Below are 13,915 nucleotides of genomic sequence, written 5' to 3'. Positions count from 1 at the left end.
TTTCCAGTGAAATCCTGGCACCTGTTAATGCCTCTTCCCTGTGCCTGCCCTAGACCAACGAGATGACAGGCTGGCTGGATGGTAGCTCCATCTACGGCCCCTCACACTCCTGGAGCGATGCCCTGAGGAGCTTCCAGGGGGGACAGCTGGCATCAGGGCCCAGCAGGAGCCTCCCGAGGCAGACAGACGGGAGGGTTCCCATGTGGAAGGCACTGGATCCATCCACGGGACAGGGCGGTCCCCAAGGGATCTACGGTAATGGTGGCATTCCAATAGTTTTTCACCCCTGATTGGGAGCAGGGGGTCCCTGGAGCTGAGCCCAAAATGGATCCCAGGAAAGGGGAAAGGGATGCAGGATATATGGGTCAGGAGGGCTGGGGGAGAGCAGGCAGTTTCCCAAGGGGGTTGAAGATTTGAGCCCCAGCGAAGACATCCCAGCAAGGACACACCAGAAACTCCAGAGGCCACATGCTCAGGCAGCAATGTCAGACACCAGCTCTGGTCCCAGCTGAACTCCTCTGGGGAAAAGGGCTGCTGCTGATACAAACCCATTCAGCTTGCTTTGAATTCTTCACCTGCCCAATGTGCTGAGGGCCCAGTACTGCTTCTCACTGTCCCAGGTTGCTGGTCTGCCTGGGGAGGAAGGAAGGGCAAGGGGACACTGGGCTGGATCCACAGGGCTGGGTGTGCTCCTCCAGCCATGGGCAAGGCTAGACCCAGTGGAGACATCCCCCACTGATGGTCACGGTGGCTCTTGCAGACCTGGGGAGTGCCTGGGGGAATGAGAACCCCTTCCTGCAGGCTAAGAGCATCGCCTGGTTTCGCTACCACAACCATCTGGCCACAGCACTGGCCCAGAAGCACCCTGCCTGGTCCGATGAGGATCTCTTCCAGCACGCTCGCAAGAGGGTCATCGCCACTTTCCAGGTGAGGGATGGGACCCCCCAGCTCTGCTGGGACCCCCAAGACCTTGCATGGTTCTGGCCCTGACCCAGCTTCCCTGTTCCCTAGAGCATTGCTCTGTACGAGTGGCTGCCGACCCTGCTGGGCACACAGGTCCCGGAGTACCAAGGTGAGGGGTAGGCAGGCAATGGAGTGCTGGAAGCAGGGGGAGGGGGCTAGGGGAGCTGGTGTGTGGGGAGGGACAGGGAGCTTGGCCCCTTTTCCCTCCAGCCTGGTTACTTCCCCACCCCCAGGTTACCAGCAGCACCTGGACCCCAGCCTCTCTCCTGAATTCGTGGCAGCTGCAGGGCAATTCCTGGCCACCATGGTGCCTCCAGGGGTTTACAAGAGGTAGGAGCAGCCTGGCAGGACTATGGGACTGCAGTGCCTGTGTGAGGGGAGGGGATGCCCAAGCTGGGCTGGTGGCTGGAAATGGTCTTTGTTGGGATGGTCTCTGTCCCTTCCCCATGTCCTGCTCTCAGCTGAGACAGCCAAGCCCTGACAGCTCCAGTCAGCCCTGCTCAGGGCTGTGGGCTCAATCCTTCTCTGTTGTTCCAGAGACACCAGGTGCCGGTTCCAGAACGTGTCTGTGTCCGGCGGCTCGTTCCCAGCAGTGCGGCTCTGCAACAGCTACTGGAGCAGAAAGGTGCAGGGAAAGGAGCACGGGGGTCCTGAGGATGTGGCAGGCTGGCCAGGGGGCTTCATCCCTAGCTCTGTGTTATGGGGTACTCCACAGGGGTCTGTAAGGGAAACTGGGTGCAGAGCAGGACAGCCAGACAGGGGGTGAAAGATCTTCCCCATCCAGCATCCCCAGCCTTCAGCTGTGCCAGGCTCAGACCTCGAGGCTGACCTGATGTGGAGAAAATGAGCCTGGAAGAGGTCCCTGATTCCTGTATGCCATGAGCCTGCACCCCTGGGGGCACCAGTTCAGGGCTGTGGAGCTACTTTCTGTCCTCCCTTGTGCAAGAGGAATCACTTGCCCTTCCCATGCCTCTCAGAGCCCGGGGCTGCAGCAGGCAGAAGATGTGGACAGCCTTCTGCAGGGGATGAGCTCACAGATAGCAGAGCGGGAGGACAACATTATGGTGGAAGATCTCCAAGGTCAGTACTGCAGCTGTGCCCTGCTGGGGGACCCCCATGCCTGAGGCTGTGCTGGGGGCAAGCTGGGGAGGCAGGTCCCAATGCCTCCTTCATCAGCTCCCAGCCACGCACTTCAGCCTCTTTAATGAAGGTGCAGAGAGCTACAGAACACATTAAACATGTCCACCCACAGATTACTGGTATGGGCCCCTGAAGTACTCCCGCACTGACTACGTGGCCAGCTGGATTCAGCGTGGGCGAGACTTTGGCCTGCCAACCTATAACCAAGTCCGGCAGCATTTTGGGTTGAAACCTCTCCAAAACTGGTCAAACCTTGCCCCTCACCTGGAGCCACAGGTAACAGGGAAGCAGTCTGGGCAAGGAATGTATGTGGGCCAAAGAACAATCGGACATTCCAGGCAGGAGCTGAATCCTGCAGCATCATAGGAAGAGGGAGATCAGTGCATGTCCTGCTCTGGCTGACTTTCATGCTCGCAGGGGGGTAACTGTGCAATTACATGACATGGATAAACCATCCTGCCCCAGTGTTACACTGTGCCACCAGGCACGCTGCTCCTCCTAGAGCTGAGATGCCCTGGGAGTGATGCTCAGTTGCTCAAGTTCAAGCCACGAGCTCGAGGCTGTGTGAGGCTTAGCATCCTCCCAGTCCATAGATATGTGTGATGCCTGGGAAATGCACACTCCTTACACTCCTAAGGTTTGCCAACACTTTCTGATGCCCTGGCAGAATTCCCTGTGCTCACAGATGTGTGCTGGGGGTTTCTCACCAGGTCCTGCAGAAGGTCGCTGCCCTGTATGGCAACAACATGGCTGGGCTGGAGCTGCTCCCTGGAGGCATGCTGGAGGCTGATGGCTCCCTCTTCTCTACCATCATCCTGGAACAATTTCTGCGCCTGCGTGATGGCGACAGGTTTTGGTTTGAAAACACCAAGAATGGGTAATGGCCTTGTCGCTATCTGGCAGCTGCTCTGCAAATCCCAATAACACTTGAAAACTGGGGCTGGAGGAAAAAGCATCCTCCAGCTTCCTCAGTTCACTCCTGCTGCTGGTCAGTGACACCTGGGGCAACCACTTGTCTCCACGTCCTTTTCCTCAGGCTGTTCACAGAGGAGGAAATCAGGGAGATCCGTAACACCACTTTTCACAGCGTCCTGACTTCTGTCACCCATGCCAAATCCACAGAGCTCCAGCCCCATGTGTTCACTTGGAGAGAGGGTGAGTGCACCCTGCAATGGGAGGGCACAGGGAGGGAATGGGTTCAGTAAGGCAGCAAGGAAAACAGATCCATCCCAGTGACACAGCAGGTGAGTGAATGACACAGGGAACACATCAGGTTTGGAGTTTCTCAAGCCTCACACCTGCTATGACCCTAAACCAGCAAAATGGGCACAGAATGCAAAGCTTGCTTGTGAGCAAGACATTGATGCATGATGCAGATGTTGAAAGAGGGCTGTAGTGCGGGCATGATCCCAAGAGGAAAATGCATGTTACTGTTTGGCAAAAATGCCTTTTCCTCTTGGAATCTTGCCACACTCTTCCCATTTACTGCGAGCATTTCATTTGGGCAACATTCCAGACCTTGCAATTTGCTTTTGTTCCCTTGGTGTGTGTTCCTTTTAATCACACCAGGAGGACTTCCTGGATTTGCAGCATCCAGATGAGTGGAGGCTCTGAGCCCTAGATTGCTACGGCCCAGGGTGCCTCTTGCTCAGCCCACCCCAACAGGAGAGGTGATGGTGCTGAACCTCCAGAGCACTTGAGTCCAGTTCTGTGCTTGGTTTGCTGGGGCAGGCAAAAGTTGAACCCAAACCCAAAGGCTCTCTCCAAGATCTGGATTTTAAATCAAGCACCCCAGTTCTGCAGTGCTGGGTCACTCAGCCATGAACCCCATCAATATTTTAATGCAGAGGTTCCCGGGGTGATGCAGGTGAGCTGGGTACAAGGTCAATGACACTCACAGCCTGTTTCCCCCTTGCAGGTGACCCATGCCCCCAGCCCCAGCAGCTGACAGCTCAACACCTAGCCAACTGCACGCCCATGATGGTGCTGGACTACTTTTCAGGCAGTGGTGCAGGCTTTGGGATCATCATTGCTGTCCTCTGCTGTCTGCCCCTGGGTTTGTCATTCTGTTTCCTCTTCTTGCCACTCTCCTCCTCTTCCACTTCTCCACCAGAGAAAGGGGCTGAGTGCCCTGGACAAAGCACCTCCCAGCTGGAGCTGCTGAGTCCTGGTCTCTGCTGAGCTGCTTGAGCTGGCAGGGTCCTTGGGCACCAGGAGGGAGCCAAAAGGGGAAAGGAGCTGTGTGGTCTCTCATGCCTCCTTCTCCCATGTGTCCACAGTGACTCTGTTTGTTGCCTGGGTTGTTGCCGCTTTCCGCAAGAGAGATTTCAGGAAGCTGCAGAGGAAGCAGGGCACCAGCTTGCGCAGGGAGGTGTCCGGCGAGGCCATACACGGTGAGGTGGCACTGTCAACCCTGCGAGGGCGTCTGGTGGTGCTGCTGCAGTCAGGGCACACACTGAGGCAGGGCTGGGCCTGGGGCTTATACCCAGCTGGGATGCAAGGAGGAATTGTTTCCCCAGGGGCATAGTCAAGGAGTGGAACAGAGAGCCCAGAGAACTTGGTAGCCCATCCTCCCAAAACCTGACCAGATACAGCATTGAGCAGACTGATCAATAGACTGGCTGGTCCTATTTTGGGCAGGAGGTTGGGCAAGATACCCTTCCAACCTGAGTCCCTTCCAGCCTAAATCATCCTATGCCCTTCTAATTCCAGTCCTCCCCAGATCAGACCTTGCCTGAAGGAAACCTGTGTAGAGCAATCACACCAGTAGCTTCAGGACAGGGACAGTATCTCCTTGCTCTGCACACTGGAAAAATCCTGCCTCCCTGCTCCATAGTCTGTATTCCCTCTGTGTCCACGTGCTTGAGCTCTGCAGTTAGGAGATTGTCGTTATTCCTTTAAGATATTTCTGGTCATGAAATCACTCCCAAGCTGCCTCTCGGTGAAAGAGGTTCTGAGACGAGTAGGAAACTTTCCAGCTGAGTCCTGTGCTCTCTCCCACCAGCCATGGAGTGGCATGGGCCCAAGACAGACAATTGTCCCGTCTACATTCAGCTCCAAGCTGACAAAGTGCTCAAAGTGCTGGATAGCAGAGGATCTGTGCTCCGGAGCATCAACCTGAAAGCCCACCAAAGAGTGGAGGTGATCCTCTCCAACAACAAAGGGAACAAAGCTCTGCTCCTGAAGAGCCCCAAGGAGTACGACCTGGTAAGGAGCATGGTGCCTGGGTTATGACACCTTCCCCTGGACCCTCCACAGTCTTCTGCACCACTCAGCTGGGGGCACTGGGAGCAGTGTAAGGCCTTGAAGGGAGGTTGTGGCCACCTGAGAACCACCAGGTCCAGCAAAAACTGTGGAGCTGAGCCTCTGATGATCACAGCCAGTCTCTGGGTCCTTTGCAGGTGCTGCTCTTCAATGAGGAGGCTGAGAGGAGCATCTTTCTTGGGAAGCTAGGAGACTACTTGAAGGAGAGCAGATTTGACCTGCATCTGTCTGAGATGAAGGAGCAGAGCCTGATGAAACGGGCAGTCACCCAGGAACAGAGAAAACAAATTCTAGAGACTTTCTTCAGGCACCTGTTTGCTCAGGTGTGTAGAGGTGTAGCAAACCCTGATGTGTGGGAGAAGGTATTTCTGTATTGATTAAGCAATGAACAATGGGGCTGGTGCTTTCTGAAAGAGCTGGTAAGTCACAAACAAGGAAGCTGCCAATATTTCCAGGAAATACATTTTCCTTTGCAGAAGACAAAAGGAGACCTCCTGCAGTGATACAAGTGTCTAAAGTGACAAAGAGACTATTGGGTGATGTAAAAGGTCTCCAGAGTGGTCAGTCATGTGGAATGTGAAAAGTCACATTGTGTAGGAGGGATGCAGGACTTTCTCCATGGTATCTGCCATGAGTTTTGTGCCAGGGAGCCACCAGTCTTTGTGCAATAGGTCAGAAAGGAAACACCAGCCTTCTGCTCTGCCATCACTCACAGCATTTCTTTTGTGGGACACAACCTGCAGGTGCTGGAAATCAACAGATCCGATGCCGGGGAGCTCAGCTTTGAATCTTCACAGAAGGCAAAGGAGTCTCTTACCTGTGAGCTGAGCAGGGCTGAGTTTGCTGAAGCCTTGGGGCTCAAAGAGCACTCCATGTTCGTGGAGTCCATGTTCTCCCTGGCTGACAAAGATGGCAATGGCTACATCTCCTTTCGGGAGTTCCTGGACATCTTGGTGGTCTTCATGAAAGGTGGGAGCTGTAGCTGGTTAATGCCTTCATCTTCTGCCCTTGGACCTGTTTCTAGGTTCTGTCAGAGTGGAGGACAAGAGTCACCCAGCAGGTCAACCTGTAGACACTGCTACAGATTAAAATTTCCTTCACTCAGGATAGCTTCAGCTTGGGTTATGGGGCATGACAATGTAATTGCATTTTCTGGAAGATGGTTCATGAGGGGAGCTGTCTTTCACCACCACAGACATGTCAGCCCTTTCTCCTGAAGGGACTGTGCATCTTGTACCTGGGAGATCATAGCAACTGTGCCTGATATCTTATTCTCCCTAAATGACCCCTGAATGGGGGATTCATAGGTGGAGGTGTTAAATGCCAGATTCAATCAAAACAACTCCCAGAAAAATCATTGTTCTTCAGAAACACACTTTGACTTTGAAAAATAATGCACAAGAAAGAATGTGTGTCTACCCAATATTTCAACTTGCACTTGAGAAAGTCAAGTGGAAGGGTGAGGCTTCACTGCTGCAGGCTCCAGACTCTCAAAAACAACGTATGAAATCATCTTTGTTGATGAAAATAGGATCTTGTTCTTACTGTGCCTCTTCCTCTCCCCACCAGGGTCCCCAGAGGAGAAGTCCAAGGTGATGTTCAGGATGTATGACATTGATGAGAATGGGTTCCTCTCCAAGGAGGAGTTTCTGAGGATGCTCAGGTACTCTCCCTCCTCTCTCCTAATGTTTTCACAATGTTTATAGACATGTCTTCAGAAGCAGCTCCCAGTTTCTCTGCTTCTGTGCACCATGGACTCCACACTTGCAATCAAGAGCCCATTTCTTCCATGAAATTGGTCTGGGACTCTGCTCTGTCTTATTTGAGGGACTCAGCAGCTGTTCCCATCTCACCTCTTCGCTCCAGGTCCTTCATTGAGATCTCCAACAACTGCCTGTCAAGAGAGCAGGCAGAGCAGGTGACCGAGTCCATGTTCCGGGCCGCGGGTTTTCAGGACAGGGATGAGCTGACATGGGAGAATTTCCATTACATGCTGCGGGACCACGACAGCGAGCTTCGGCTCACCCAGCTCTGCGTCAAAGGTCAGTGGGCACGAGCACTGGGATGCCCCAGGTCCTGCAAGGCTGGAGGCAATGGGCAGCACCCAATATGGAACTCTCAAATCCTGGCCCATCAGACTCCCCACCTCAACTGCAGTAATGGGGCATCAGCTTTGCTTCACATGTGACATGTTTGGGTCCATTCAGAGCTTTTTCCTGCCCAGAGGAGAGTCCTAAATTTTGTCCTGCATCTTCTGAATGGCTGTTTGTCCTTTTGTCTCCTCAAAGGTATCCCTGAGGTCTCCAAGCAAAATTTGCACAACTGTGTCTCCTTCATAAAAAAGAGCGAGCCAAAAGGGTAAGCTCCCTTCCTTAGTATTGCTGTTGCTATTCCACCTCTTGCTGCCCTGGCTTACATCTATCCTCCACCCCAGGCTTTCCAACTAATGCTCCCACCACACACTGGAACTCCCAGTGCTGGGGAAGGGGTGGGAAATGCATGCTGGGTGCTGCAGTGGGGCTGCTGTCCTCCTCCCAGGCACAGCCAGAAGGGAGGAATTGCCTCCTGCAGGGCCCTGTTGCATCCTCTGTGTGGAGATGGGAGTCCTGCATTGCTCTTCTGATGGAGGGGTTACCTTGGAGTGAATCCAGACCATGGGCAATTGGAGTTAATGCAGGCAGGCTTGCAGAAAAGAGCTGGACATGTTCTCAGCTAAGCCTGCGATGGGAAGTAGAGAAAAGGGGAAAATTTTGGCAAGCACTTCTAGCAAATAGAACTCTGGGCTAGACATAGCTCTATTTCCACAGAATCATCTCAGAGGAGAAGAAAGACCCAAATCTGGACACTGTGAGTCACTACATGGAGCGAAAAGGCCAAGAACTGAGGAAGAGACCAGGAAGAAAGTGAGTCCCCTCGCTGTGCCTCTGGGGCTCAGGCTTATCCTGTTTGCTATTTCTCACATCTCCATGTCAGACTGGGTAGCCCTCCAGTCAAATGGCACTGCTCCAAGGAGGCACTCATTGGCCAAGGAGCTACAGGAAGAATCTCATCTTGGCAGGACAGTGCCATAGCTGGATCTGGGTGATGTGCCTCTACCAAAAAAAAACCTCAAATAAATGAAGTGGCTAACTCCAGAGGTTGGCATTGTGGCTTTTAGAGAGGAGTCTTGTCTGACTGTTCCTGCTTGTGCTCCTCTGCTTCTTGGGCTGCTGCTGGTTCACCTGGGCTGCCAACAAGAGCTGCAGTAGAGAATCTGGTCCTCCCTGCTGTGGCAGCAGCAAGACTTTCTTCAAGGAAATTCAGCTGCTGTTACTGATGGCCAGAGTATCTTGGTTTGCCTTAATTGTACCAATTAAGGAAATTCCCCTTTTGTGGATAATCTTTTGATGGTTGAATATTACTATGAAATTTTCTTTTACAGCTCTCATCTAGTTTGTGAGTCACTGCCCCCATGTTTGCTACCAGCTTTTGAAGGCATTGTAGAGCAGACTGTCCTGAGATCACCCTCTGATGCTGTGCTCTGCAGGCCGCCCCTGTCACTGATGTGCAGGGGTGCTTTGAGTGGAAACCCAAACCTGGGCCCTGAACCATTCCTTGCTTGGGAAACCTCATGGTGACACCAGCACTCCTGTATTTGCCAGGGCGAACCAGTACCAGCTGCATCTGTACACGGAAGCAAAACGGAAGAAGTTCGAGAGGAGCAGAGTCAGGCAGAAGATCCAGGAGTTCAAGCGCTTCGTTGAGAATTACCGGCGCCATATCGTCTGTGTCATCCTCTTCTCCGCCATCACCGCTGGCGTCTTTGCCGAGAGAGCCTACTGTGAGTGCCCACCCTGCCCTGCTGTGGGGCGTGGGCTTCGTGACTCAACGCTGGTGGTTGCCTGGGGCATGATGGGGACTTGCCCGGCACAACTTTGGGCAACAGTGTCAGTCCTCCCCTGGACTGAGGGTCCCGAAGGATCACTGAGATTGGAAGGGGTCTTTGGAAGGGTCTGGTTCAATACCCTCCTCAGAGAAAACCCGTCTCTAAAGCTGAATGAGGCTGCTGAAGGCCTTGTCTAGAGAAGGTGTGAAGAGTTCCAGGGCTGGTATTCCACCACCTTGCTGGGCATGTGCTGGCTTTGACTGTCCTCTCTGTGAAGGATTTCAAGAATTCAAACCTGAGTTTTCTACAATGAAACTCATGCTCTTGCCTCACATCCTTCCACTGTGCTTCCCTGAGAAAGACTTGCTGTATGCACCCATCAGATGGCTGCAGACAGCCAGCTTCCCTGACCCATCTCCTCCAGCCTGGACAAGCTCATTTCCCTCAGCCTTTCCCTTACATAAACATAGCTCTATGGTGTCCTCCACTCCCACCCAGCCTGGCGGTCTCCACTGGACTTGTCCCAGTTAATGAACACCCCTTATATTGGATTCCCCAACTGAGGCCACAGTCCCAAGGTGCAGATTCCCAGGTAGACATTCTCCTCCTTGGATCTCCAAAGACACCCTGTCATCCAGCAGTTCTGGGTCACTCTGCCCCTTTCCCCACACAAGCCCATCCCTGGTGTCCTGTTTTTGGTGGAGCCACAGAGGTGGCTGTCCCCTTGTTGCAGGAAGGCTGCTGGCCCTCAGTGCTGGGCACGTGACATCCCCTCTGCTCTCTCTCCCCAGACTATGCCTTCGCATCTCCCAGCACTGGAATTGCACAGACCACCTTTGTGGGGATCATCATCTCCCGGGGATCAGCTGCCTCCATCTCCTTCATGTACTCCTACATCCTGCTTACCATGTGCCGCAACCTCATCACCGTCCTGAGGGAGACCTTCCTCAATCACTTCATCCCCTTTGATGCCGCCGTTGACTTCCACCGCTGGATTGCCATGGCAGCCCTGATTTTCTCAGGTAGGTGGGCTGCTGGGGGATTGCCACCCACAAGCAGAGGACCAGCCTATCACACCACGGCAGGACCAGACAGAAGCTTCAAGACCTTGCAGAGACATAGATGCCCTGCACTACAGAAGAGGTGGAATCTCCGGGTCCCTGGGGACATCAGCAGAGTCTGACACATCTCCATCCACATCAACTGATGTTTCTTTCTCTGTATTTTTGTCTCTTACAGTGCTCCACACTGCGGGTCACATAGTGAACGTCTACATCTTCTCAGTCACACCTCTTAGTGTGCTGTCCTGCCTTTTCTCCACTGTCTTTACAAATGATGGGTAGGTGGAAGTTGAAGCAGAGTCCAGACAGGGTGTCATAGCAGAGTCCAGACAGGGTGTCATGGGCACAGACAGAAATGAAAATGGAAAGTTAGTTCATTCTGGTCGCTCCGTGGTGCAATCTCTTGTCCTCCTCCAGGTCACAGCTCCCACAGAAGTATTACTGGTGGTTCTTCCAGACTATTCCAGGTGAGAACACATAGCAGACAGACCTGCACACCTGTGTCCAGAGTGGGCAGCCCCCTGCCCAGTCCAGTCAGAGTCCCTGTGGGGCTGCCCTGGTGTCCCCCACAGGGTCTCTCAACTCTTCCTCTCACAGGCATGACAGGAGTGCTGCTGCTCGTGGTCCTTGCTGTGATGTACGTGTTTGCCACACGCCACTTCCGGCGCGTCAGCTTCCAGGGCTTTTGGATCACTCACCACCTCTACATGCTGCTCTACATCCTGGTAAAGGATTTGGGCTGGAAGGGAGGGATGGTGCTGATGCATTGCAAGCCTGTAGGTGAAGTCAGTGCAGCTGATGAGATGGAATAGCTTGGGGTAGTCCCAAGAGAGATGGTAGCCCGAGTCCTGGCTCCTTGCTGCTGTTGAGCTGCCACCAAATCATCCCTGGGGTGATGACTCGCCTTGCTAAAGGTTCTGTTCCCTGTCCAGGTCATCATCCATGGCAGCTATGCACTGATCCAGCAGCCCCGTTTCTACATCTACTTCATCATCCCAGCTCTCATCTACAGTGCAGACAAGCTGTACAGCCTGAGCAGGAAGAAGGTGGAGATCAGTGTGGTGAAAGCCGAGCTCTTGCCCTCAGGTACCACAGCATCCTGGCCACACAGCACCAGGCTCCCCACAAGAGCATCGGGGGCTGCAGCGATACAGGAACATCAACTCCTCAACATCTCCAACTTAACGGAGCCCGCTCCCATCTCCCCACAGGTGTCACACACCTGCAGTTCCAGCGGCCACTGGACTTTGACTACAAGTCTGGGCAGTGGGTGCGCATCGCCTGCGTGGGCCTGGGCACCACCGAGTACCACCCCTTCACACTGACCTCGGCCCCGCACGACGACACGCTGAGCCTGCACATCCGTGCCGTTGGGCCCTGGACCACCCGTCTGCGGGAACTCTACTCTCCCAAGAACCTGGCCCTGCTTGGCACACTGCCCAAGGTGAGCCCTGCACAGGATGTCACCCATGGGGACATCTGAGCCCAAGAGCACCCTGGCAATGGGTTGTGCCAAGCATGAGGCACTTCTCCAACCCTGAGGGCTTCCAAGATCTGGGCAAGCAGAGACTTCTGCTAACAGCTGACTCCCTTCCAGCTCTACCTGGATGGGCCCTTTGGAGAGGGCCACCAGGAGTGGAACAAGTTTGAGGTGTCGGTGTTGGTGGGAGGAGGCATCGGGGTGACACCCTTTGCATCCATTCTCAAGGACCTAGTCTTCAAGTCATCCATAAACTCCAAGCTGCTATGTAAGAAGGTAAGAGTGTCTGAAAGACAAGCCCTCCTGAGAGGTTGGACTTGATCCCAGAGATCTTTTCCAACCTAATTGATTTGTGATTCTGAGATGCCTCCTGTTGTTGCTGGTGTCTTTGGGGTAAAATCCTCTGTGGAGTCCATAGACATTCATAAGGATGTTGGTCCCACTCCGGGCCTCGTTCCAATGTGCCACAGATCTACTTCATCTGGGTGACACGCACGCAGTGGCAGTTTGAGTGGCTGACCGACATCATCCGGGAGGTGGAAGAATCAGACAAGAACAACTTGGTCTCTGTGCACATCTACATCACACAGCTGGCTGAGAAGTTTGATCTGCGCACCACCATGCTGGTGAGCCTGGGCATCCAAGGGGGAGTATGCCAGGCCATGCCATGCCAGGCCCTGCAGGGCCATGCTGGGCTGTGCTGGGCCATCTGACGTGCACCGATCTCTCTTTCAGTACATTTGTGAGCGGCACTTCCAGAAGGTGCTGAACAAGAGCCTGTTCACGGGGCTGCGCTCCATCACCCACTTTGGGCGCCCTCCCTTCGTGCCCTTTTTCAGCTCGCTGCAGGAGGTGCACCCCGAGGTCAGTGCCTGCCTGGGGACAGGAGGAGGTGCAACCACTGGCCATTATGGAGGACCGGTCCCAGCCTGTCCCCAAGGTCCTGGGGATCTCAGTGGCATCTGCACCAAGAACAGAGTGGAAGGGGAATGAATCCTATTTTCCCTCTGGAGCCAGGCTGAGCTGCGGGAGTCAGCAGTGCCCCATACCAGCCAAACACCCCCTGCTATTGCAGGACCTTGGCTGCAACCACTGACCTGAGCTGAGGGGTTCCCATCCTTCCTCCATGGTCCTGGCAGCTCCATGGGAATGTGACAACCTCCCCAAAAGCCTGGGGGAGGCTGAGACAGACTGCTCAGCCAGCATCCATGCCCAAAGCTATCAGAGAGCAAGAGGGGCTGGACTGTGGGGAGAACTGGTGCTGCAGTCTGACCCCTTTGGCTCCTTCCTTCCCCAGGTGCAGAAGATTGGGGTGTTCAGCTGTGGCCCACCCGGGATGACCAAGAGTGTGGAGCAGGCTTGCCGGCAGATGAACAAGAAGGACCAGACCTACTTTGCACATCACTATGAGAATTTCTGACCCTACCCCACACTGTTCCACTCTCTGCCTACAGCTGCATTTTTTCACCCCAGCACCTAGCAGCAATACTTCCAGTGGCCACTGTCCCAGGCTCCCACCCAGCACCCTCCCCAGGTGAAAACCATCCACAGCAGAATGCAGGGATACTGGCACCCACACAGCAGAAACTGGTGTGCTAGTAAAGCCTTGACATCCCAGCACTGCCCTACATGGCCCCATTGTGAACCCCTGAGCCCTGCTACCATCCATACAGCCCTGCAGCCCCATGCCCAGGATCGTGCTGGTGTGTCCCAGTCCAGAAAACCCAGTCTGAGTTAAACCCTGCTCTGCCCCCTTCAACGCACAAGACAGAGCTTCTGCCCTGTTGGGGGACTCAGGGAATGTCTCTGACCAGCTTTGGGGAGCAGCTCGGTGCCTGCACAACCTGAATTCACAGCACTTTGTTCCAAGACCCATGTGGTGAACAGATGGGGTGAGGAGCCAGCAAGCTTCCTGCTAACCCTCTTCTCAAAACAGCTCTCCTCACATACTCTTCAGTGCCTGCTTGTTAACTCTCTGAGCCTTCCCTGGGTTTGCATAAGGCCTTAGCTGTGTTTGCATTGGCTTCTTCTCCTTCAATCAGGAATCAGTTGTACTTGTTTAAATAATGCCTGGCTTTGCATCACTGCTACTTTTGCAGGCTGTGGTTGAGCTCAAATAAAGCTGATTGAAGTCTTAAAACA

The 13,915-nt window shown here is 54.0% G+C and overlaps 1 protein-coding gene across 2 annotated transcripts in view; it reads left to right on the top strand.

The window, feature by feature from the left end:
• Positions 1–13,915, top strand: part of DUOX2 (dual oxidase 2) — a 26,545-nt gene extending 12,630 nt beyond the window's left edge. For both annotated transcript variants that reach the window (XM_077785805.2, XM_085588621.1), the window contains exons 6-34: positions 54–255; positions 761–927; positions 1,012–1,072; positions 1,197–1,293; positions 1,501–1,588; positions 1,941–2,043; positions 2,216–2,379; positions 2,814–2,980; positions 3,140–3,258; positions 4,022–4,159; positions 4,383–4,496; positions 5,108–5,310; positions 5,505–5,690; positions 6,111–6,336; positions 6,937–7,030; positions 7,234–7,409; positions 7,656–7,725; positions 8,175–8,270; positions 9,009–9,187; positions 10,024–10,254; positions 10,472–10,571; positions 10,711–10,760; positions 10,891–11,018; positions 11,226–11,379; positions 11,505–11,737; positions 11,891–12,049; positions 12,244–12,399; positions 12,509–12,637; positions 13,071–13,915. In XM_077785805.2, the coding sequence (XP_077641931.2) occupies positions 54–255; positions 761–927; positions 1,012–1,072; positions 1,197–1,293; positions 1,501–1,588; positions 1,941–2,043; positions 2,216–2,379; positions 2,814–2,980; positions 3,140–3,258; positions 4,022–4,159; positions 4,383–4,496; positions 5,108–5,310; positions 5,505–5,690; positions 6,111–6,336; positions 6,937–7,030; positions 7,234–7,409; positions 7,656–7,725; positions 8,175–8,270; positions 9,009–9,187; positions 10,024–10,254; positions 10,472–10,571; positions 10,711–10,760; positions 10,891–11,018; positions 11,226–11,379; positions 11,505–11,737; positions 11,891–12,049; positions 12,244–12,399; positions 12,509–12,637; positions 13,071–13,193 (4,113 nt within the window). In that variant the 3' untranslated portion in view covers positions 13,194–13,915. The remainder of the gene's footprint in view (positions 1–53; positions 256–760; positions 928–1,011; positions 1,073–1,196; positions 1,294–1,500; positions 1,589–1,940; positions 2,044–2,215; positions 2,380–2,813; positions 2,981–3,139; positions 3,259–4,021; positions 4,160–4,382; positions 4,497–5,107; positions 5,311–5,504; positions 5,691–6,110; positions 6,337–6,936; positions 7,031–7,233; positions 7,410–7,655; positions 7,726–8,174; positions 8,271–9,008; positions 9,188–10,023; positions 10,255–10,471; positions 10,572–10,710; positions 10,761–10,890; positions 11,019–11,225; positions 11,380–11,504; positions 11,738–11,890; positions 12,050–12,243; positions 12,400–12,508; positions 12,638–13,070) is intronic.

The sequence above is a fragment of the Lonchura striata genome, chromosome 10 (assembly GCF_050655825.1).
Source record: "Lonchura striata isolate lonStrDom1 chromosome 10, ASM5065582v1, whole genome shotgun sequence".
Taxonomy (NCBI): domain Eukaryota; kingdom Metazoa; phylum Chordata; class Aves; order Passeriformes; family Estrildidae; genus Lonchura; species Lonchura striata.
This window is presented reverse-complemented; position numbering and strand designations above follow the sequence as displayed.